The sequence below is a fragment of the Hermetia illucens genome, chromosome 4 (genome assembly GCF_905115235.1).
Source record: "Hermetia illucens chromosome 4, iHerIll2.2.curated.20191125, whole genome shotgun sequence".
Lineage (NCBI taxonomy): Eukaryota > Metazoa > Arthropoda > Insecta > Diptera > Stratiomyidae > Hermetia > Hermetia illucens.
Window position 1 is genome coordinate 172,638,306 of NC_051852.1, and position 26,570 is coordinate 172,664,875.

General features: G+C 41.9%; 1 protein-coding gene across 1 annotated transcript in view; it reads left to right on the plus strand.

Annotated features, from left to right (window-relative positions):
• Window positions 1-26,570, plus strand: part of LOC119655241 (hemicentin-1) — a 199,375-nt gene that overhangs the window by 118,076 nt on the left and 54,729 nt on the right. Inside the window, exons 6-8 of the mRNA XM_038061026.1 lie at window positions 20,497-20,648; window positions 21,014-21,170; window positions 21,349-21,479. Coding sequence (XP_037916954.1) covers window positions 20,497-20,648; window positions 21,014-21,170; window positions 21,349-21,479 — 440 coding nt within the window. The remainder of the gene's footprint in view (window positions 1-20,496; window positions 20,649-21,013; window positions 21,171-21,348; window positions 21,480-26,570) is intronic.

Here is a 26,570-nt window from a genome sequence, read left to right on the forward strand (position 1 = left end):
GGAAAAACGTGTAAAACAACAGAAAACCCGCAGAATGAACGGGGGAGTAAATGAATTGCAAACAAGGTTGTATTTGTGGAATATCTACGCCACTGTTATCATATGGAAAATGTCGAATGGCGTTCGTTCATTGAGTGGAAACGGGTGATTGCCGTATCGGAAAAATGCGTCAATGAAAGAAGGAAACCACAAATCATCACAATGGAAAACAAACCAGCATATTCAACCCCGCCAGTTGTGTAGCGCTGTACCTTCACTCCGAGATCCTTGTCTTTCAACTGCTATTTGTGTGTAGTTTTTATATGCATAGCGGACAGGACAATACATAATGATGAAAAGCCTTCTCGCGGCTATTTGAGGATACTTGTTCTGCTCTCTGATTTGAGAAGGCGACCGCTTCCCTTTCAGTTTGGAGTATCTTGATGCCTGTCATTCCAATCTTTTCTGTTTTTGTCTTCATCTCCCCTAGAATATTCTCCGTAAGCTACTCTCGAGAATCAATGCCAAATATGAGCAAGGGCAATCTGACTGAAATATAGGGAATAAAGGACATCTATTGGATTGCAAGAAAAAGCAAAGTTCACCACAATAAAATGCATACCCAACATTCTCTGGCTTCAAGCTTTTCGCCATAGAACATTTTTCTTGGTAGGAGAGAGGACAGAAAAACACTATGTTGAAAATTCCTTGCACGTCGCGTCATCACCATAACACAATATAGTTAGTTGGCTTCCTGTGTTCCATTCTTGACTCATTCCCAACTCTATTGTTCGTTTTCCTTTTACTTTTTTGAATTCATTCTAACATTCACCTGGGAATACTTGAAAACTTCAGCATATAGAAACATTGAGAAGACCTTTGATAAAAAGTCAGCTGAAATTGAGGTTTCAGGCAGAATATTGTCGTGGTAACGGCGACGAACGAGTCTTGAACTATTGTCACGGCTGAAACAACGTAGCACAATAATAGTCATTCAGCAGATCCTTTGCTCATTCAGAAGGGTTTGACTTTGAATGTTGATTTGAAAGAAAATTAACCTTATATTCCCTTAATCGACTTATTGCGGAATTTTAAAGTGACTAAGTGTGGTATACGCAGCACCAACCCACGTAAAATGAAGGGCTTGCTAGGAAGCAGCATTTTTTGCCTCAATTTATTGTCTTATACTCATAGTAAAAGGGGATAAATTATGTTCCCAACATCCATTAACCTAGGGTTAAGAAAAATGTAATCATCGGAGATTGAAGGAGATAACGTGCTTTACAGAAACACTCAACGACGCTCACAAAAAGGTCCTACTTACAAAATATATAAAGGCTATAGCCGCCAATGATTTTGGTCAAACACACCCCGAAGACGACAACGGCAGTGGCTCTATGCATTGCGGATGGGGGCGATAATGAAGGGTTGCACAATCATCCTCCCATCACATCATTGTACTATTCATTCACTTACCACTGCTGTTTCGAGCGTGCCATTAATTAATTACAAAGCACCACCAACTAAACTGACTATTGTGCAATGCAGTGACTTGATGACGAAAAAGGACTTTTCTACCCTCTCCATTCATTTCTGCTTGCCCATTTATTGAAGACCACCGGGCTGCTAAATTGTATGGGTGGAACCATAGTGCGTGCAATTTTATAATTAATGGGAAAATGTGATATTCGGCTTGGGAAGAGCTCGTGCCATGAATAGCAAAGTGGTAGGGGGTACTTTATTGTTCATTACTTTTCGTATGTGTTCGTTAAGATCATCTGATTAAAATAAAGCCACAAAATGCCGCTTAGCACTTGAACATGAAGTACATACGCGGGACGCGAATATTAATTTCATTGCCAGTCCAATGTCATTAAGCAAGTCAGAAATGCAATATGCAACCAGAGGAAAACGAACATGGAATTCTCAGTACTTTGTATAAGAGGCCGATGAATTTTAATAATCTAAAGAGATCTAAAGATCTTCCGCTTGCATTCTTTCGTCACATTACATTTTCAGTAACTACTATTCGATGAAAATGCTGAGTTTGCATACAATAATTATTTAAAGTTGAATTATGATTCTAGCTAGCTAAATTGGAATTCGCTGTCAGAATTCCGCGATCTCAAGACCAGAAACAGAACGATCTAAAAGAGAATCATTGCGAGAAGATGTAACCTCTTGACAAAATTCAAGTAGAGAGCACATTGCTAACACATCGTTCAATAAGTCCCGGGACTAACTATGAAAACAACATTTTATCGGCAAAATTCTTTATTATTCATCAACATTATCTCCTTCAAGTGTAATACAATCATTCCAACGCTTCTCTAACTTTTCAATGCCATGTTTGTAGAACGATTTGTCTTTTCACTCAAAATGAGCCTCAGTAGCAGCGATCACCTCCTCATTTAAGCCAAATCTTTTACCCTGGAGCATCTTTTTGAGATCCGCAAAGAGCCAGCAGTCGCTGGGGGCCAGATCCAGCGAGTACGGAGGATGAGGAAGCAGTTGGAAGCCTAATTCGTTGAATTTGGTCATCGTTTTGATTGACTTGTAGCACGGTGCGTTGTCTTGATGAAAGATGACTTTCTTCTTCTTCATGTGTGGGCGTTTTTTCGCTATTTCGGCCTTCAAACGATCCAATAACACCATGTATTAGTCGCTATTGATGGTTTTTCCTTTCTCGAGGAAGTCAATGAAAATTATACCATTCGCATCCCAAAATACGGACGCCATCACTTTGCCGGCCGACTGTTGTGTTTTTGGACGCTTCAGGCAGCTTTTACCGGTCGTACGGAGTGAAATGGTGAATCCATGTTTCGTCCACTGTCACATATCGACGCAAAAAATCCTGTTTATTGCGAGTAAATAGTGCCAAACAGCTCTCCGAATCATTGATACGTTGTTGCTTTTATTCCCTTGTGAGCAAACGCGGCAGCCATTTGGAAAAAACCTTTTTCATAGCCAATTTTTGATGCAAAATAGTAAACGCACTACCAGTTGAGATGTTCACCATCTTAGCTATCTCGCGCACTTGCATTTTGCGGTCACCCATCACGATTTTCAATACTTGCTTGCTGTTTTCGGCAGTTACTCCCTCATTTGGCCGACCCGAACGTTCCGCATCATTTGTATCAGCACGACCGCGTTTCACGTCGAAAACCACCGACAAATGGTTGTTTTCGACGGAGTAGAGTCCCAATAACGTTTTTCAAGCCATTGCTGAGCTTGAACAGTGTTTTTTCCCCATTAGAAAACAATGTTTTATCAACACACAAAACTCGTTTTGTTCCATTTTTTCACGATTGCAAAGGTAGCGTCAGTTTAACCACTATAGCTTTCTTGGCACATTTTGACACATCTTATCTGAAGGTTGGTACTTCTGAACCTTGGTATATAAATGGCATTATTAACGCCATTTCTACGCTAGTCCCGGGACATATTGAACGATGTGTTATTAATGAGCGCGGAACGGCGATAATGCCAGTATTTATTTTTTAGACTTACCGCATTTTCTTCTAGACATTTAAGTTCAACACTAAAATTGAAACAAATCCGGAAACCGGAACCGGACCTACGCTTCAGGCATAAAAGGTTTGGTATACTTCTTTTATAAAAACACTAGCTGACCCTGCGAACTTTGCTCCGTTTTAGAGGCAAAAATTAAGCAGATTTATGATTTTATTAAGTTAATTTTTTTATTTATCAAGTTTTTCAATGATTTTTTAATAAGTTGCACTCTTCAGTTAACCGATCCATGAACATGCCGCATATAACTGACCATGTGAAAAACATTGATTTTCCAAATTCAGACCACAAACTTTCAAGGATTTACCTTGTGATTTGTTAATGGTCATGGCGAATGCAACACGGATCAGAAATTGAAGTCTTTTAAACTCAAACGGTATATCGGTTGGGATCATCGGGATCCTCGGAATAAGAACTTCCTCACCTTCGAATTTTCCTTGAAGTATCGTCGTGTAAATCACATTGTTCATCAATTTACTTACCACCAAACGCGTACCATTGCAAAGTTTTGGTGGGTTTATGTTTCGAAGCATGATTACTACGGAGCCAACCTTTAGGCGTAAATTGTGCTGTGGCAAGCCAGGCACATCCAAGGAGTTTAAAAATTCAATTGGAGTTGGTGGCTTCATTTTTATTTGGTACACAGTCAATGGATTTGAATGAATGCTTTGTTCCAATGATATCATTCTGAAATATGTAGTTAAGGTCATCTTTATCTTTATTCTTAGTCACTAAAATTGCTCGCTAACTCAACGATTCATTATTTTTGTAGTTAGTAATGATGTTTGGGAGTACTTTGTTAATAAGTTCGTCTTTCGATGAGACAAAGTTACAGAAATTCTGAGGAAATAAAGTTAATCCGCTCGATTCGTCGACAGGTACTCGACCATTACCGATAATCAGCAACTGCTCAGAGAAGTCTTCAGCAGATGTATCATTAAGCAATGCAACTCTCATGTTTGTTGTCAGCTGGAGTTTCTTCACATAGCGCCATAGATTCGATGATTTGAAGCAAGTGTTTATTTCGTCGGCAGCCGTTGATCCTGGAATTGCTGGGAGTGTTTGGCGAAAATCGCAGACACTGAAATCATTGCGCCTCCAAAACATCTCGAGTCCTTGCGTAGATCTTTCAATGATCGGCTAAGTGGCTTCTAATGCACGTTTATGCGCCATTGTGCATTCGTCCCAGATGATGATTTTTGATGCTGATAAAACTTTGGCCATTGCGGAGTTTTTTGAAATATTACATTTTGGTTCTTCAATAGTTTGAAGATTTATCAGCAATTTTAATGCTGAATGACGGTACGGCATCCTTCAAAAAATGTGGCTGCTATTTCAGAAGAACCAACCACAAGCGCAATGTTGGATCTCGCACGAACAGTCGATAACACTACTGACATGAGGAATGTCTTGCCAGTTCCACCAGGGAGATCCAGGAAATATAAACCACCATTTCCATCACCAAATGCCTTCATTAATGTATCATAAACTTCCTTTTGTTGGGGATTCAACAGTGGTACATTCGTTTTAACTACTAATTCCTGGTGATTATATTCACGTTACCGTTCCAATTCTCGATTAAATGCGTCATTCATTTCGCGATTTGGCGCTGGCATTCCTAACCTGACTAATAAACTACCGCACATAAGGTAACACATGTCTTCGATCAAGAGTAAGGCCCGATTATGTATCTCCTTATTCATCTCAAGATCGGGATTTCTGGAACGCACAGGTATTTGTCAAATATCTTCTGACATATTATCCTTGTATTTATGCCACAGGTTAGATGGGTTCGATGGAAAGCATGTCGAAATGATGATTGCAAATAATGTGCGTATCTGATTTGAAGATGCAGAAATAATGGCTTCAACGATTGTCGTATCCCATCGTTTTCTAGTAAATTGAATTCTTCACTTGCAGCACGATATATTGAGAACATTCTACCATTAACAGTCCGTAGTCACTCAAATGACATTGGCCCACGCACATTTACCAGCAACAACTGTATACATACGACCAAGAGCGTCAGTAGAACGCACATTCTTATAACCAGGAACCGTATAGGCTTGCTTCCGTCGTTGAAAATTCCAAGTGTAATAACGTCGCACCTCCCAGTAAAGCAAAGTTCGTGCAAACGGATCGCTTTGGCAGATCGCAAAGAAACTGGTCAATGTTGTCGCTGGAGGTGTTTCAGCACGTTGAGCAACATTCGAAGCCGTGAAATATACTTGTTGACCATTCTCCAGATGCACTGCCAAATGCGCAACAATAGGATGACGTTCGTGAATAGGGAATGCGAATATACGCCAAATCGCTTTATTGCAGTTCACATAACGACCAACTTGATAGCGCGGAATTTCATCGTTGGTATTGGAAGATTGGATACCAAAAACCGCCATATCTCTATCTTTCGTGACATATTTGCAAATGTATTTTTAGGACTTTACTGAATTGCAATACTCAACGTTGCAATGTGTCTTGATCGTTTTGGAAATAAGTGGCGAATATGGAACAATCCAACTGTTATCGACAACGAAATCCATTCTTTTCACTTTTGTTGTGACAGTTCGACCGTTATCATCGGGTGATCGACGGCGATACAGTGGATAACCATCGTTGCCAGTCATGGTCTCCGCCGTTAATTTCCGTGGTTATCGTTTGGAATACTTCCCGTCGATCATATCGAAACGCTGCTCGATTCAAATCAGCACTTGATAAATCTCTTCTTGTGCGTCGAAAATTATCTACTTGTTGATTTCTGTTATTCACTCGACGATTTCCCATTGCCAACCGAGCCGTTTCACGGGCTGCCTCGCTTTCCTCTTATGATTGAGAAGCACGAAGTCGAGCTTGTGTGCTTGTTCAGTCACTTCATTCGCAATGCTTCGTATCCTTCTTGCATTACGGCTTTGCCGGGAAAGATTCGATCGTCTTGGTCGCGACATTGTTAATAATGATTCAAAGAGAATACAAATTACTGATGATTATATATTTCTGACAAAATTTATATTATCAAATTTTCTACTTAACCATAGACAAAATCACGTTTAGCTGTCAATTGCGTTTTGTTATTCCATGTCAGGTGTGTCTTTGTTATACCACGTTTTACAGGGACTTCACGGGAACGTGGTCGAGCGGGATAAAAAGTACCCTATGTCCGTCTCCTGGTTCTAAACTACCTCTCTACCAATTTTCAGCCAAATCGGTTCAGCCATTCTTTAGTTATAAATAGTGTAACTAACACCACTTTCTTTTATATATATAGATTTCAGTGGCCATTTGTCTCATTAGTACCTAGCACGTAATATATGCATATATTATATGAAAATGTCCAATTTCAAGTATCACGTTAAAGTGAATATTCTCACATAATTCACATTCAAAGTCTTGAATTTACACAGAAGCGACAATTTTGACCAATTATAACTTTGTTAATAGTAGTGCGATTTCTACCAAATGTCGCAGAATGATGTAACTCACTGCGTACGTGGGCATTCACAGTTCCCGCCGTTTCACCAAATTTGGTCTCAATCGATATAACCATTTCTGAAAAAAATGCGTGTGACTGACATACAAAAATACACAGAACCATAAAAAGCCATCAATCCTTCATGAAATTCTCTTGAATATTGTTGTGTAAATTTTCCAACATTATTGAGTAAGAAAGGCTTTATCGAACTTTCCAAAAAAAAAACTCACACTCTGAGGTTTAAAAGAACAACAAGGACTCAACGAATTCCTTCTACATAGTTCCATGAAGGCACATCCAGGATCTGCCTTAAAATTGAGCTAATAATCGAAAACATCTCCGAACACGTTGTGATTATTTTACAAAGAATTCTTCTCCAGTTGAAGGTGATACTCAAAAGTGATTTTATGCGTACATACGTGGAAATGACATAAAGGAGGTACAATTTCTGTTGGCCAGTTGGTCCCCATTCGAATATTCCGCCAACCAAGGACAACTCGCAATCAATACAATCGAGTAGAGACCCTATTCCAAAGGTGATACAGTGCACACATTGTGCTGACCCTTAATTGCAATAGTTCCGGTAATTACTCCTGCAGCACTTCTCCAATAATTACACACCTTCAGCACAAAAAGCCATAAAGCAGTTCCATAAAATTTCAAGTGAACCTTTTTCCAAGTTGCCTAAGGGTGGAAATACGATGAAAGGTGGCAGTATGTGGACGAGTTGGTTATTCTGCTAAAATTGCCTACCGCACTTTCCCGTTAAACACCGACAGGATATCCGTTCCGAATAGGTCTGAATCCCTCAACTTCAAGAGTTAGTAATTGCATGGTATGCATATTAAAAGGAAATTTCACGTGGCAGTCAGCGGTTGCACTCATACTGAGTTTTTTTTTGTTTGATACTGTTTTGTGTGACGTCCTTTATGTGGTTTTGAAACGCATTAGGGGTGTATGCAAGTTCATACGTATTGAGTGATCTCCAAAAGTTTCCTTCTACACGGGTAATTCCTTAGAAAAATGTTGCTATGAACTTAAGAACGTTTTTGCATTTTCAGCGGTTACAATGTGGTCACTCAGAATTAACATATGATGGGTCGAAGTTATAAAGACTGAAATATATAATCTGGCAAAAATGTTCCTTTTAGCTGAAATGAAATTGATTAATAATTAACACGTTGAATTCGGTTTCTCTTAAAGTTCTTTTCATAATTTTTTTAAACGAACAAGCTTTTTGGTTAAAGCTTGCGAATAAAAGAGAAGCGAAATCATTCGTTCGAAAACTGTTAATATTCCGGTCTCCTGCTTTTGGGTTCTATGGTTGAATTAAAAGAAATTTCGAGTTCATGGTTCACGGTTCATTGCCACCAATGCATTAATCTGAAATTACTCAACATAGAAATACTAAGTTCAGGCAAAATATGGTAATTAAAGCTCACGCAGGCTCGTGGAGAGGAGGAAGAAATTTGTTTGATTCCCTCAAGTATAGAGTTTTGTCATAAGATCCAGCATATGACTTTCACAGAATTAAATAGGTTTAATTTCAAGGAAATGCAGCCACTGTACATGGTGAAATCAAGCAAAGTCATAAGTTGGCAGCAACTTTGTATGTAGATGTAGATCAAGCGGTCGAAATGTAGGTTTTAAAATGCACCACCACCAGAAACGGCTGAAACGTCATTCCGCTTGCTCATGTCAAAACTTAGTACTCTTTCTCGGAACAGATAAAAACAAATCGGAATACCGGAAGCTTCGGGTATAAAGGTTTTGTGTTCATCTTATCTAAGAAATTTCAACGCACATTTTTCTCCCCGTATACAGCTACAAAACTACGAGACATACGTACATATTACAGCCGTAGATGTTAGGCTCACCCTAAACAAACAAACTGCCTATTTTCAAATACTGTACACATATAGGCACGTATATAAATTGATCGTACCTATATTTCCGATTTACTTCTTATATCTATGTGAATTAGGCTCTACCCGCAAAGTTCATTAGCACGCATATACTATATACCTACATACACACATGTCTCGTTGGAATAATTGATATTCATATCCAAATGATTAAAGAACTAAAACAAAATAATTCTTTTCCACCCAATTCATACGAACTTACTTCGCTGTGGTATTGACGAATTGATATGTGATGATGACGTCATCAGGTTGTAGAGTGCACGAAATTCACAAAAAAATATAAACTTTTACCCCCTATAACTTTGTTAATAATAGCTGGATTTTCTTCAAACTTGACCAAATTGTGCATTATATTCTTCATTATACGAGTGCCAAATTTTGTACTTCTGGGATGAACATAAAGGGGGTGCCAGGTAAATTTCTAAAATATGGAAATATACTATTATTAACTTTATTTGTGCGGATATCGGAACCGGATATATTTCGAGGCCTAGATTTCGTAGAGATGCACTATTGACATTTTTTTTCAGATTTTTCGGTTAGATAGGTTCTGAGAACGAGACCTGTTACACTTTTTAATGATCATATTTTGAGCCCTCACTCCCCTATGTTTCACCTAGTATCAAATATTGAACCAATTTCGAAAAGTACTAATTGAGACCTTTCATTTGATACCCCACATGGCCACATTTTATGAAAAAAAATTTTGCACCCTCCTTTCACATGTATGGGGAGCCCCCCTTAAACATAAAATGGCGTCAGTTGCTGCATGTAGAGGGAACGGCAGATCACATACTCCTACCAATTTTCATGACAATCGGTTCAGCGGTTTCCGAATAAATCGGCTGTGACAGACAGACAGACAGACAGACAGTCCCAAGTGCGTATTCTGTGTGGAAGCAAAAAGTAATGGCAGCGCCCACATTGCAGGAAGCAGTAAATGCCCAGTGTTCAGAAAGGCGTTCATAAATAAAGCCAAATGAAGTTTATGCAACTCAATCTGAATCACTGTCGAGCGGCCCAAGACCTACTTTCCCAAAGCGTATTCGAGAACAACGTCGACGTTGCGATTGTATCTGAACAATACGAAAATCTGCATAGCGGAGTATGGATAGCAGACAAAACCAGTAAGGCGGCAATATGGAGCTGCGGAAGCCAAGCTATAGTAGATGCGAAAAGACATCCAGAAGACGGGTTCACCCGTGCCAAGATTGGAGGGATATATATCTATAGCTGTTACGCAGCACCGAGCCTCACATTAGAGGAATTCACGTCATTGCTGGAGAAACTATCCTTCAATGCAAGTCGCTACAACCCCAAAGTAATAGCCGGCGACTCCAACGCATGGGCAGAAGAATGGGGTAGCAGAGAAACCAACGCAAGAGGACGAATATTGCTGGAGACATTCTCACGCTTGAACGTGGTACTTGCCAACTCTGGGGGAGCCAACGCATTCCGGAGGGGAGAATTGCAATCGGTGGTAGACCTCACCTTCGTCAGTGATACCTTAATCAGAGACTTGGAGTGGCGTGTCAGCGAGGAGTACACACACAGCGATCATCAGGCTATCATTTTTCAAACCTCGCAAAGGAATAATTTGAAGCCATTAACACGAATAACGATGAGCTGGGTAGCTAAGAAATTCGACGCAGAAATGTTCAAGGAGGTACTTCTGGAAGATACATTGCTATCGGGAAGCGCGCAAAACAAAGTTTCACAGGTCGTGGAAAAATTGCAGCGGGCATGCGATGCCGCTATGCCTCGACGTAGCACTTTCCGAAGACGAAATCCTAATTTTTGGCGGAATTCCGAAATTGAGGAATGCCGGAAAAAGTGTCTCAAAGCTAGGAGACGCTCCCAGCGCAGAAGAAACCGACCTGAGTTCGAGGAGCTACACGTGCAATATAAAAATGCGAGGAAAAAATTGCAAGTAGCTATCGCAAGGAGCAAATCCGAACATTTCAAGCAGATGTGTACTGAAGCTGATTCCGACCCATGGGGTGGCGCATATAGGTCGGTGATGTCATCACTAAAAGGCGAGCGCTCCCCACCGATTACTTGCCCAGAGTTGTTGCAGAATATAGTGAACACTCTATTCCCAGTGGATCTGAATGGTACAAGTCTGCCTGCAGTACAGTTAAATCCCGACGAAGTTCCGATAGTGGAAAATGAGGAGGTTCTAGACGCAGCAAAAAGATTGATTGAAAAAAAGACTCCAGGACCGAATGGAATCCCTAACATTGCCCTGAAGGTAGCCGCCAGGACAGCACCAGGTATGTTTGCCCAAGTTTTCATGGCATGCCTTAGGGAAGGAGAATTCCCCGAGCAATGGAAGGTACAAAAGCTAATACTCATTCCGAAGGCAGGTAAACCATTGGGTGACCCCTCCTCATATAGGCCGATATGTCTGGTCAATACCATTGGCAAACTATTTGAACGAGTAATGTATAACAGACTGCTCGCTGTTGCGGAAAAGGAAGGAGGCCTTTCCGACAAACAATTCGGATTTCGTAAGGCAAAATCAACTGTCGACGCAATCAGCATGCTGACTGGCTTGGCTCAGGCTGCAATAGAAGAAGGAAAATGCTGTGCAGTAATAACCCTCGACGTAAAAAATGCGTTCAATAGTGCAAAATGGAAAAAAATCATCGAGGCACTGGAAAAGATACAAGCCCCGAAGTACATTGTACGCATTGTGGTCGCGTTTCTCCTTGGGAGAAGACTTTACTGCGACTCGGACGATGGGCTAAAAATATTCCCGACAACTTGCGGAGTGCCACAGGATTCTGTCCTGGGTCCCTTGCTGTGGCTAGTTATGTACGATGGAGTGTTGACGCTACGCCTACCGGACAACGTGACAACTATTGGCTTCGCCGATGATATCGGAATAACGGTGGTCGCAAAGCACCAAGACGAGATCGAGATCTATGCAAATGAAGCGATATGGGAGATCAATTCCTGGTTGAGAAATTCTGGCCTTTCACTTGCCGAGCATAAAACAGAAGTAGTTCTCATTAGCAAGAGAAGAAAGAACACAACTGTGAAAATCAAAGTTGGCGGTAAAACAATTTACTCCCAACCATCGCTCAAATACTTGGGAGTAATTATTGACAGAAGACTCAACTTCAAAAGACACATTGAGTACGCCGCAACTAAAGCGTCTTCCATCGCTACAACGATCTCGAGGACACTACCGAACATCGGTGGGCCAAGACAAAGTCGACGTCTTCTGCTCTCCAGAGTAGTCAGCTCCGTGCTACTCTACGCAGCTCCAGTTTGGGCAACTGCTCTGAATAACAAAGTGAACTGCCGAAAATTGGGAATGGCGTATCGGTTAAGTGCACTCCGGGTATGCAGTGCATATCGGACAACATCAGGAGAAGCGGCATATGTACTAGCAGGGATGCTCCCCATAGACATTTTGGCGAAGGAAAGTCGGCGACTCTACGACAAAACGTATGCAGCTGGAGAGTCTAGCGCATTTCGACGGCAGCTGGCACAGTGGGAATCTATCGAACGGTGGCAACAGCGATGGGACGAGTCCCAAACTGGTCGTTGGACATACCGCATCATTCCGGATATTCGGAGATGGTTTGAACGAAACCATGGGGAATTAAGCTACGAGTTAACGCAATTCTTGAGTGGACATGGAGGTTATCGTGCTTATTTACATCGATTTGGTCACGACGAATCACCATGCTGCCCAAGATGTGGTAACGTGGCTGAGAATGCGGAGCATGTCATATTTGATTGCCCCAGGTTCACCGCGCACCGAACAAGAATGGAAGCGGTCGCAGACAGGCGTTTAACACCCGAAAACATTGTGGAGTTTATGCTGGAGTCAACGGATGCCTGGAACCAGGTTGTAAGGGAACTGCAAGCTATTCACCAACAGCTTAGGCAGGAAGAACTACGACGAAAACAAGGAAGGGAGAGAACCATAATGAGCCGCAGTTAAAAGCTGATCCAGCCCCGCGATGCAATACTTGATAGGAGTTCCGTGGGGAGAGTGGAATGAGAAAGAGGTGGTTTTAGTGAGTAGAAGTCTCACATAACTGCGTGGCAGGAGCCAGCAGTAGGTTTTGAACCTTTCCACCTTCCAACGCCGAAAAAAAAAAAAAAAAGACAGACAGACGGACAGACTGACATCGAATCGATTCTAATAAGGTTTTGTTTCACACAAAACCTTAAAAAGGCGCATAAGGCAAGCATGATGAAAATCGAGCCGCTCTAACACACAGAGGTTTCCAACCGTTTTGGTACCATACTCACCATTTCTAGAAACCTACTCAATCTTTCTTTTTATGCATCGATTTTGTGAGCTCCATTGCCCGTTCCTCCCAACTATCGTGGGCCTCCCTATTTTAGGTTGACTATTCTAAATCGTCACTGCCTGACCGTTACTTAGTAAAGGCCACTTATTTTATTACTAAAATCCTCTCCTATATCCTGTTTAGTTTTTTTTTTGGTGGAAAACATCGATCATATCTGAGATCACTTCAAAACCTGGATGTAAGTTTCGACTAGAAAGTCCGTTTTCACTCCCACTTCGCGAACATCGTCAATGGTGCTTACCTGTCTTGTATGGTTTTATTTTGCGCTCAACTTACTAGTTATGGATATCCCTAAAAATCAAGCTGTGCTTTGGTCTCCATTCAGTACTACATTACCGAGCCTTGCCCTTGAAGCGATTCTAAACTCCAAATCTTTCGACACAAGAAAAGAGCTAGAAATACCTTTACTGTCCTTTGAAACTCAGGAACGTCAATTTTTCCACCCTATCATCAGGTTGTTGCTCTCCCTCTTCCTGTCTTCATCATCATCAACGGCGCAGCAACCAATATCCGGTCTAGGCCTGCCTTAGTAAGGAACCACCGACACGCCCGTTTTGCGCCGAAGTCCACCAATTTGGTATCCCTAAAAGCCGTCCGGCGTCCTGACCTGCGTCATCATTTCATCTCAGGCTTCGTCTTGTTTGTTTGTTTCTATAATAGATTTTGCCCTTATAGATTTTTCGGGCTGGACCATCCTCATCCATACGGATTAGGTAAACTGACCACCGCAACCTCTTAAGCAGGATTTTATCCACAACCAGAGGGTCATGGAATGGCTCATAGATTTCGTCGTTATGTAAACTACGGTTTCGTCCATCCTCATGTAGTGGCTAAAAATTCTTCGGAGTCTTCCCAGCGATCACCACGTGCAGATGGGGATAGGATTTGGTAGTAGAGATAGTTCTAAGTTAGTGTTAAGGAGGTGGAGATAGGGTTTGGTATTAGAGATGTTGGTGTTAAGCAGGCGTTTCCCAGGTTTTATGCTCTATCGTGGATAGCAATCCACATTTCGCCCTGGGACCTATACTACCCTTTGACCGTCTTGCAACAATGAAAGTCTTGCTACAATAAATAAATTATTGTTACCACTTTCGCTAGTCAGCCGAGATGATAAGCCAGATAATCGAGATGGCGAGGAGATCCGCAGTCTTGTTAGAATATCGAATACTACAGCAGTGCTAGCAAGTAGAAAACCAGAAACTCGGCTATAGAAGGTTTTGCATATCCTTTATATGAAAATATTTAAGTGGAAATTTGTCTCCTTTGTACCTAGTTCGTAATGTTGATGAATATTCACTTTAGTATGTTAATGACGTTCAAAGTCTTAGATTGTAGTGAGCTTGCATATAAGCGAAAAATTTGATTTATTACACTTTGTTAGGTATAGTGCGATAGTTTACAGCCAATTTCTAAAAATAGCAGCTGATATCGATATGGAGGGCATTTCGGAGTCTAGATACCATATAGTGGCAGCTTCGTGATATTTTTCAGATTTTTCGGCTAATTAGCTTCTGAGAATGGGAAAAAACAATCAATTTCTAGCCCGACACTCCCCCTTTTTGCATCAAATGTCAGAAGTGTTTGTTTTACACAAAACCTTAATAAAAACGGTACGCAGTTTACCAACCGACGAGCCGCAACGGACAGATGGTGGCAAGAAAAAGAAAGAAGTTTTTGTCATGACTACTGTTGCGCAGGACATCTAGAGTACAGCGCTCTATGCAGAGATTTCTGAGATTTCCCTAAACTTCGACCAAAAAGCTGATATCAAGCACCTCCTCTAAACATGGGGCGTTCGCCTTATGCAGTACAGTGTAAAGATCAGCTCAAATGAAACCGGGCATCTGCACCACAAAGTGGTTATATTATATTGGATGTATGAAACGACCTTGATAATTTAGTCCGTTTGTGTTCGATCAACAAGGTAAGACTGAATGTCAGCAAATGCCACCACTCTTTCTATTCTCTTAGTGGACAACCCGTTTCATTACTGACCTCCTTCCAAGACCTGGGCGTAATATTCGGCGACAAACTTCGTTTCAATTTCCACTTCGTTGACATCATCAATGGAGCTTCCAAAATGTCTGGTTTTATTCTACGTTCCTCCTCCAACTTTTCATCAATTCAGCCCTCCTTAACACTCTTCAATTCCCTTGTCGGAATTATCCTTGAATATTGCTGTCTAGTCTGGTCCCCCTTCCGCATCCGTGACTGTCGCGCTCTTGAAGTTATACAACGCAAATTCACCCGGACCCTTTTTTATAAAAAAAAACCTTCCATGGATTGACTATCCGTCATGACTCCGCACCTTCAATCTCCCCTCACTGCAGCAACACTGTGTCTTCCTTGATATGTGGACTCTTTTCAAACTCTGCAATTGCCTGATGGACTACTCTGCCAATTCGGATATTACTTTCCGCACAACGTAGAGCGAACATTTTTGAAGTGTTCTTCGCGGAGCTCGATATTTACTTCCAACCCCGATCCCGAAGCCATGCCGATCCTACAACACCCTACAGCTTGGGTCCTTTGACTCTGTTTCCTGTTTTAAGCGTAAGGTAAGAATGACATTTACTTGTTCGTCCCTCTGAGGACAATATGTAATAAGGAATTTGTTTTCTGTGTATTGCCTTCATAAATAAATAAGCAAAGTGGAACCATAGAGTGCAGGTTTCTAAACAATTTGGAGGCAGAAAATGAGCCATACTAACATTCTAACAGCATATGAATTTCATACGAGTGTCGAAAATTAAGTGGTCTTCTGATTATGAAAGTCTCGGTGTTTCGAGTTAACGGGGCTTTGGAAGCCTTCAGGTTTTTATTTTATCAGTGTGCCCTTACTTGTAGCCGAAAACGAAAGTTTTTCAAATTTTTCCATATACTATTTATATGATTTTTGGGTATGTGACTCTAAAGCAGTGGGATAGGTAGGTAGGTTTTAATTGTCTGTCTATCATTACTTTTGGAAAAAGGACTTCTGTAGGTAGGTAGGTAGGTATCAGTGGCCGCTCCAAGGAGCCCAATTAGCGCTTTGGTGCGCCGTTTTGATGCCACAAACTCCTAAGACCGTGACTGTTGTTATAGGAACAGGGAAGCGGAGTCCAGCTGGCTCGGATCTTCAGAGCCAGCCCGTAACATTCACGAAGGAAAGCAGCTCTCCGACCCTGCAACCAGAAATCTCACTGAGGTCCCCAAAGAATGGTTTACCCAGTGTCCGCAGCCTGACTCGAGCCAGAGCCGGGCAATCGCAGAGAAAGTGCATGAGGGTTTCCCTTCCTTCTCCGCAGCTTCAGCAATGCGAGTTGTAGGGTAAGCCGAGCCTAGCGGCATGGTCCCCTATGGGCCAGTGCCCCGTGCAGACCGCCGTAATCTTGAATGCATCCGCACGCGTCTGGCACAGGAGCTCTCGTGATCGGGCTATGTTATAAGCGGGCCAAATTCTCCTTGATTTGGCACAGCTTGTAAACCTTCGCCATCTCAGGCCCGCGGCTGCTAGGTAGTGCGAGTAGACTCGGCCCCCGACAGCCGCCAGTGGAACACCGACTGTGTTCCCCGAGCGACTGCCAAGAGCAGAGCCTTGCCTGGCCAATCCGTCAGCCCGCTCATTCCCTTCTATGTTCCTATGCCCGGGAACCCAGAGGAGAGTTATCTTGAGCGTGCCGCCCAGATGGTTGAACGTGTCTGTGCACTGCCCCACCAACCGGGAAGATGTCGTCGTTGAGTACAAGGCCTTGATGGCCGCTTGGCTGTCGGTCAGAATGGCTATGTTACGCTTGGGGCTCGAATCACGCTCCAGCCATCGACAGACTTCCAATATCGCCAGTACTTCCGCCTGGAATACACTGGTGAAACCTGGGAGACCATACGACTTGGACACACCGTGTGTATTCGAGAAAACCCCCGCGCCGACTCCATAGGCCATCTTTGATCCGTCCGTAAAGAATACCGTGTCATAGTCTTGCAACACGCCGCCGGTCTTCCACTTTGCCCTGGTTGGAAGGTCCACAGCAAAGTTTCTCGTGAAGTTCAGCTTGCGTGTGACATAGTCCGTGGGGGATGCCCAGATTTCTCGAGGTATTTCATCTAGAATGTTGCTGTGGCCATAGGACTTCGCTGCCCAGCATCCGGACTCACGCAGTCTTACGGCACTGCACGCTGCAACATATTTGATGTGGAGGTCAAGGGGGAGGAGATGCAGGAGTACATTGAGAGCATCTGCCGGGCAAGACTGCAGAGCCCCCGTAGCACCTGCACACACGGTTCTTTGAATCCTATTAAGCTTCGTTCTATTGTATTTCTTCTTCAAAGCCTGCCACCATACAATAGATCCGTACGTCAGGATCGGACGCACTACAGCGGTGTACATCCAGAGAACCATCCTCGGCCGGAGACCCGATTTCTTGGCAAAGGTTCTCTTACAGGCATAGAAGGCTATACTGGCCTTCTTAACCCTCAGTTCTATGTTCAACCTCCAATTTAGCTTAGCATCCAGGATTACACCCAGATACTTCACATTAGAGGAAAAACCAATCTTTGTTCATTCAGCCGTGGTAGATGGAATTCAGGTATCCTTGTCTTGGTGGTGAATAGCATCAGTTGCGTTTTGGTTGGGTTTATGCTGAGTCCGCATCTTGCGGCCCACAGGCACACCTTTCGCAACGCTCCTTCCATGATGTCGCTCATAATGGACGGAAACATCCCAGATACTAGTATCACCAAGTCGTCGGCATACGCCACCACCTTCACCCCGCTGCTGTCTAATGTACGTAAAATTTTGTCCATTACTATTAACCAGAGCACCGGTGAGATAGCACCACCCTGGGGCGTGCCTCTGTTCACAGCTCTGGTCAAGTGGTTGCCTCCCAGATCGGATTGGATTATCCTGGTACTCAGCATGGATATAATCCAATGCGTGAAATACCCCTCCAATCCAACACCGGTCAAGGCTTCCTTGATGGCGTTGGTACTGACGTTGTTGAACGCTCCTTCTATATCCAAGAAGGCAGCAAGGGTATACTGCTTGTACTGCAGCGACCGCTCAACCGTGCCAATTACCTCGTGGAGGGCGGTTTCTGTGGATTTTCCTTTGAGGTAGGCATGCTGGAACTTAGAGAAAGGCGTTCTCTCCAGAATCGTCCTTAAGTGAATGTCCAGGACGCGTTCTAGGGTCTTCAGCACGAATGAGGTCAGGCTGATTGGCCGAAAGTCCTTCGCGGACTCATGACCGCGCCTGCCCGCTTTCGGTATGAAAACCACCCGTGCGCGCCTCCAGGACTGCGGTACGTATCCTAAAGTGATGCAGCTCCGGTAAATCTCAACAAGCCACGGCACAACCCTTTCCTGCTGCTTCTGTAGCATGACTGGCATTATGCCATCTGGGCCCGGAGATTTGTATGCGGAGAAGCTGTTTATAGCCCAGCCAATCCTATCCCCGGTAATTACCGATTTAATAGTCTCGCACAGCTGGGGTTGCCGCAAACCCTCCAAGCGAGGTTCTGACTCACAGTCCTTCTCGCTGGAGGGAAAGTGCGTTTGCACCAGCAGCTCCAAGGTTTCACTAGAAGATTCCGTCCAGGAGCCTTCCGACTTTTTAAGGAAGGATGGACTCTTATGTTCCTTGGACAGAATCTTATTGAGCCTCGCGGATTCACTAGTGCTTTCAATGTTCTGACAATAGTCTAGCCAAGACCGCCTCTTGGCGGTCCTGATGGCCGACTTGTACTTCTTTAGGCAGTCCTTGTATGGCTGCCAGTATTTTTGCCTGTAGCATATGTTGAAGATTTCTCTGGTCAACTTCCTGAGACCAGAGAGATCTTCGTTCCACCACGGTGGCAGGGTCTTTTTGCTGTACTTAGCAGGGCACGAGACTTTGAAGGCGGTATCAAAAGCCTTCTCCAGAGCCCCGACCTTTGACTCCAGTTCGTCTGTCGTGCCAATCCTACCAATTTGCGCACCGGAGAGTTTGTTCTTAATTACCTGACCAAACTTTCTCCAGTCGATCCTCCTGGGGTCTCTAAAGGGCTTGGAGACCTCTGCGGCGAGGTCTAGACTGAAGAGTATCCAACTGTGGTTAGAGAAGGATCTCTGGTCAGACACTCTCCAGTCCTCCACCCTAAGAATCCCGTTGTCGGTTATTAGGGTGATATCAAGGACCTCCTCCCAACCGTCACAGTTCTCCGAGCAGGTGTACTGCCCCTGTTACACACCGATAGATTTGAAGTAATAATAAAATCAAAGAATGACTCACCTTTTTCGTTGATTTCAGAGCTGCCCCAAAGCGTATGCCTTGCATTTGCGTCGCAGCCTATCTGTAGGTTGGCTTTCTTTGGTGTTATGGTGTTCGTCAGATGTTGTAGTTCTTGTGGCGGAGCTGATCGGTCGTGAGCCATGTACGCCGAGGAAATATACACGTTCTCTGCCCCCACCTGCTCCAGCTTGACCACAACTAGGTCACTGGAACTCAGGTCCGGGCACAGAAAAGCGTGCAGACTCTTCCTCGCAAGAATACATGCTCTACGTTTAGCCTGATCAGCGTCTCCTGTGCTGTGGAATAAATTAAAATATTTGCTTCTGTATTTGTACTAATTGTCCTCTAGCTTAGAATATAATTTCAGTAATTCCCACGCCGCATCCCATATTTTGCTGCAAGCTATATATAACATTCCAATGAATTCAAACCAAAATATAAAGCATCCTAAATATGGCCATAATTAGATAAAATTGTAAAATGGTACTTGCGCCTAAAATTAAATAGAATAGTTCTTATCAATTAGAGTTTTGTTTATAAAATTCGGATCCAGCAACTATTTTCAAACATCAATATGTACATGCATACTATATATACAGATTTTTTTTGAATTTAAAAATAGCAATTTCACGATTTCATTAATGTATTATATCTTTCAATAATCTGTAATAAATCCGGTTAAACCTCACTTGGTTTCTAACCGAACAATTATACAAAAGAATCCATTTCAGCTCTACTCCCTGCTTCTATTTCTCCCTAATTTACAATGGTTTTGGGAAAGGGCTGTTATCTCCTATTTGTTTTAGTATGGCTCCCGTTTATACCTCAATTTTTACAATTGTTCTATTTATAAAAAATCCCCTAGGATCAAACCCTTCGGTAACTTTGAACGTTTTGACTCAGCTCATATCAGTGTGACAATAAATTATGGATAAAATCTTCTGATATCCCTGTGTGACGCTTTACTAACATTCCTTTTGTAACCTTTCCCCTCATCTCTCTATTTTGCAGTGGCTCCATTGTATGTTCGATTGCAAGGATTAAATCATCCTCTGGTTGCAGGAGTACGTACTCAAATTACATGCAGTTCAGCTGGTGCACGACCCATACCACATATCATTTGGAATAAGGGCGGACAAATGATGAGGGGTGCAACGCAGACGGTAAGTGTGCCAGGAAATTTAATGATGTACTTTCGCCTATAACATTTAACGCTTAAGATACATGAATATGGTGTGCGGAACGCGTTTGAAATTGAAATCATTTTACATTCGTTGTGAATTCATTGAATTTTTCTGTAAATTTCCAAGTACGAAATATGATAGAAAAGATTCGCGAGGTATCCATATTGTGACTTGTGCTGCAAAATATATTGTGTTGGTATGATACATGACTTGGCGGCTTCCAACAAATATCAACTCCGCAAATCTATCTATAGCATTATAATCCTAGTTGCCTGCCTCATTGTATGATAAATGCGGCACATCAATGTTGTTATAAACGATTAACCCCTCATCATTTCTTTCAGACATCAACGGATGGGAATATCACCATTTCCGAGATGATATTTACTCCTGTTCCGGAGGATAATGGTAAACAAGTGATTTGTTCAGTGACAGCCGATTCATTGGCAGCTGGGACAACAGGAGTTTTCCTCAAGGATGGGCGAACACTTGATGTGAAACGTGAGTACAACAGTTCTGGTTAGCTTCCCGCTGTTTCTGAGTTTAATTCATTCGTAAACACATATGGCATGATAAAACCGCCTATGAATGACAAAAGAAAAGTCTTTTCAATTTACCTTTATCTTTATTTTCGGTCTCAATATGTATGTTTGCTTATTCTTCTCTTTGGAAACTTTAGATGCGCCGATTGTCACTCTAAACTTGGGATCGCAGTTGGACCCCAGCAATTTAATGAAAGGATCTGATGTGTATTTGGAGTGTCAAATAACAGCGAATCCACCTCAAAAGCGAGTGGAATGGTTTCATAATGTACGTTGAATCTGTTTAATTTCTTTTTTCCTACATTCCCTTTCATAATAACTCATTTTTTACACTCTGCTATTTTGATTTTTAGATTCATAAGTTTCGCCTCAAAACTCTGTAAATCCTCCTCTTTCCACATTGGCTTAGAACAAATGTAATCTTATATATTTTAGATTGCAGAAACTATTTGTTCAAGTGTTCTTACCCTCATTATCATGTATGTAGGTTTTCAATTTATTCATATCCAGACAGGAATGAGGAACAACCCAACCTCATAATTATAGGCACATAAATTGAATAATGTTCAGAAAGCATATGGTGTAACTTGCGGATATTCTCCTGATTTCCATTTCGCTCTACCAATCGCTTCCATTTGGATTAACTTTTCATTAGAAAATGCTGGCAGAATCCTGTTTCCCGATGTTTCCACTACATTTAGGGTATTTAAATGATGCTCTCCCTCTTGAGAACCATAAAATGAAATAGATGCCCCAAGATTAAGGGTTTTGGAAAAGCTAATGTATGAAAGATGATGCAAACACTTTTACTTTGCCCAAAAGACCCACATCAGCAAGAAATTATTCAGCAACCAGCCCGACGCTCTGGAAATGGAAAGAAGATCCTCCTTCTCAGAGGAATACAATGCATTGTTCGCTTTATATCTAATCAGCAAAAATTAAATTTCCTTTGAGACGTACACTCAGAACTTGAAAAATCGTAATTGACAGCAACAGTAGGGGTTGAATCTAGATTCTACAACGCAGTGAAGTTGTTTGGCAACAACGAGCACTCACCATCTATTCAAAGGATGTGGATTACGTTCTGTCGTTATGAAGCTTTGTGCAAATCACTTTTGACACGATATGCGTACATACATAGTTCGCACTCTTGCCTTTCACCATTCGATTCCTATACATTCAATATAGAGGACTATGAGGGCTTTTAAGCGTCGTTCTCGCTTGAACCTTTTGAACCTTTTCGACGCTTATTGGAGATATTTGCTGGCGTGATGTAAAATAAACAAACATGAATGTGCTTGCAGCAAAAATCTAGTCTAAGGGTGGATGGTATTGATGGCCAAAGTAATTCAAACTCACCACGAACGGTAATGAAAGAGCAAGGGCTGGGTTTTACTGTGGAGGGTCACGTACCTCACCGGAATGCAATACCATCCGTGGAAGAAAGTAATATTTATTTCAGGTGGCTGGACATCTACTGTATGATGACCTGTCTTTAAAATAATAAAAAATCCCTAAAGTTAATAAGCTGCGATATTTAACTCTTAATTTAAATTATCATCCAGGTAAAAATTAATGGTCAGAGCGCTAGGCTGTCGTTGAGGAAATACGCGGTTCGAATCTCACTGGTGGCAACTCACCTCTGAAAGAGCACCTGAATCAAATCAGAGTAATAATCTCGGGCGACTTCAATCATGACCACATTCATTGCCTTCAACAGTGTACCATTACAGTCTTGAATGAAGTGCTCTAACATACTTCAAGATCCTGACCCAATTGGAGTTGTTTCTTCATTGTTGGGCGGATTCATTCATTCATACGTAGCATTTTTAGTCATATCAATTTTTTGCATCCCATATCGACTCCATAACATTAACAAGTCGGGAAACCGGATGCTGGGCGCTTCAGGTATGAAAGGTTTTGTTTGCTTCTTCTGTGAGTACATTTGAGTGCAGAACTTTCCCATTTGTACGTAGTCCGTTATGTATATGCATTTAGCATGTCAGATGTAGTACTTCGGATTGTAAATTTACACGGTAAACACAAGTTTGAGCTACTGGAACTTTGTTGCTAATAGTATGATTTTGATCAAACTTGGGGATAATATGCTTCATATTATATTTTATACTACTACCAACTTTTATAACTCTGGGATAAACTTAAGGGGGGTTTTACTCAATTTTCCCAAAAATATGGTAATATACTATTATTAACTTAATTTCAACGGATATCGATATGAAGAATATTTTGAGGCCTGGGCATCATATAGAGGCTTCATGATTTTTTTAAAATTTTTCGGTTGGGTAGTTCCTGAGAATGTCTCCGTTAAAAAATCATCACTTTCCACCCCTCCCACTCCCCGCCTTTTTAACAAATCTCAAAATTAAGACCGGCGTCGAGAGGCACTAATCGAGACCTTTCATTTGATATCCCACATGACTATATCCGGTGAAAAAAAATGTTACACCCCCTTTTACATGTATGGGAACCCCCCTAAATCTCAACGTAGAAGGATATCACTCACTGCATGTCTGGGCGTTCACAGTTCCCACCTTCTCACCAAATTTTGTGTCAATCGGTATAGCCGTTTGTGAGAAAAGTGCGTATGACAGACAGGCTGACAGACAGACAGACATTGAACCGATTTTAATAAGGTTTTGTTTTGCAAACAAAACATTAAAAACTAACCTGGACAAATGATCAATTTAACTTTGCTACTAAATTTTCACCCAAAAGCCTTTAAATTTAAAATCTTCAGAACCCTCAATAATAATAATAATCGTTGGCGCAACAATCCATATTGGATCAGGGCCTTGAAGTGTGTTAGAGCACTTCATTCAAGACCGTAACGGTACAACCCTCAATCACATTTAATAATTTTACTCTTATACCTTTTTCAAAACTGAAATGATTATTGCCTTTGTTTGGGTTTTGTGTAAAACGAAAACTTATAAAACTCGATTTACTGTCCGTCTGTCTATCTGCCACACGATTGCAACTGTGAACCCACACGCATGCGGTAAATGGCATCATGTATCATTGAGTTGAAGGGAGGGTCACCATACGTACTAGTATAGTTAAGTGCATCTTAGAATCATCAAATAACATTCAATAATGTAAACCGTAATATGAAGCATGTTACAGGAAAGGTTTGTGGAAGTCCTACTATTATTGGCGAAGTTAGATTAGGTCCAAATTGCCTATTTCGTTCGAACTTACTGTAACACAAGATATCAGTTAATTAGTTTAGTATAGCGAACAGAGCCGCAACTTCAAGCGCTCAGGAATTTTCTTAAACCGCCTATCTAATGGCGCCCCAAACACCGTATGTTTTTCCGAATCTGAGACCATCCCCCGGAGGCAGAGAGTACGCAGATTTTTTGTTGAAGAAAATCTTACCAAGACACCCTGTTAAGGTTTTCTTCAATCCAGAAGACTGCGTATGAAGTGCAGAGCGCTCTCGACCTCTTCCTTACTTTGGCTACATATGGCCCAGACCATCACCCCAATTTTGTCCATGCGGTAGTTTAAGGAGCAATGTCCCGTTAAAAACCCTACCAGGGTTTTCGTGTCCCATTTCTTACGTGACAATAAAAATGTCGCTCTAGGGTCTTAAGATTCTTACAAGTGAATTGTATGACATGCTCAATGCATAAACGAGATCTGCCCAAAAGTATCGTATCTGCCTTCCTATCTCCGCGCTAGTCTTATTTTGTCACTTGGCTGGAGAAATCCTTCAAAGTGGTTTTAGCCGCACACGCGCATGTTATTTCAAAAATAAGAGTTAACGTTTCCTAAATTGTAGGTTTAGGTATTCCAAGGACATCTTCTAATTCGCGTTCAGCCACACATCGATTTTTTCAATCGCTAGTCGCACAGGCTCGATATTATCCGATGTTGTCCTCATCGAAGGGCAACGAGAAAAATGATTACTATCACTAGATGTGTGCCACTTATGAAACGATTATACCATGCAAGCTTAGGACACTATTGCTGAGTTTGAAAGTATGATCGCTGCTAAGTTGGTCCCACTCACTTTGTACTCGTTCAATTAAAGAATGATGATTGACTGGTATAGGTTGCTAAAACACTAACTCCTTCAATATTACCCAAACATTTTCCATGGGATTAAAATCGAATGGATTGTCTGACCAATCCGTTCAAACCGTCGAAAAGTAAGTCCCGTCTTCAATAATTGGGTATCGCGACGAAAGCCAATTCTACCTCGGATAAAAATGGAAGATGTTGTAATGAGCTTGAAGGAAATAGCAGGATCTGACGATCATCCTAATTCCTTTAAGCTATTTACAAATGGCGCCCAACGTGGGGCCCAACATTCCTAGATTCAGGCCAAATTTCTTACTTGCAGGTTTTCTGAATCAGTGGAAGAGAACCTATTCCAGCTCACAACTTCCTTTGGTGATATCGAATAGAGAATCAATAGATTCTCGATATTGTTCCTGGCTAGTCTCCACGTACACATACCTTCACCTTTCTAGTTTTATGTTTCACACCTTTTTCTCCGGAAGCAAATATTCCTAAGCCTCAATTTCCTTTCCCACCTTATAACGTAGAGTTTCCTGCCCTATCTTTGGTAGAATACCATAAGACCTAGCCGGTTGTTGTATTTGTCTTTGAGACTTAACGTCTCGTAGCTCTCTGGATCTCCGGGCCTTTGCGGCTATATGGTGAAAGGTATTGCTGTCCGAGCTTCTGAGTAGTGTCTTTCCCTACCTTTATGTGGAACGGCTATCTCTTCGTTTCAGAATTTGAAATCCGGTGCGGACCCACGCATCGGTATAGACACGTTAATTTTGTACTAATGACACGTGAGGATTCAAAACGCTTACATTACTGAAAAATGAGCACAACGCTGAACCCTCAATGTATGTTATGCAGGGCGGTCGTTGGTGTATATGCGGCCCATTGTTCAAGGAGAGAAAGGACTACTTTGTTACTTCGAACGACTAAGTGATCATCAGAGCGATGCAGAGGAAACCAGCAATGGTAAAGTGAAATCGGATTCTTTTTCAGCAAGGCATTTGCAACCTTGTCTTCTTTTCTGATGACCAAGGGTGCAAAAATTTTGGTGCAAACGTTACCCCCTCTGGAGACAACAAAATAAAACCCAATAGTTTTTTTCAAAACAGCCACACTTTTATGTTCTATAACCTATTAAGGTGGTGACGGTGACGTTTCTTCAACAGACTTCAAGAAAAGAGATGTTCCTCTTCCTCAGACACTCTCTTCTCATCCCCTCTCCCTAGAGGGGTGAAGTTGAAAATTCATAATATATAATGCTTATATAAAAAACCCAAAAATTTTCCATTCTCTCTTCCATTCCTCTTTTTCATTAGAG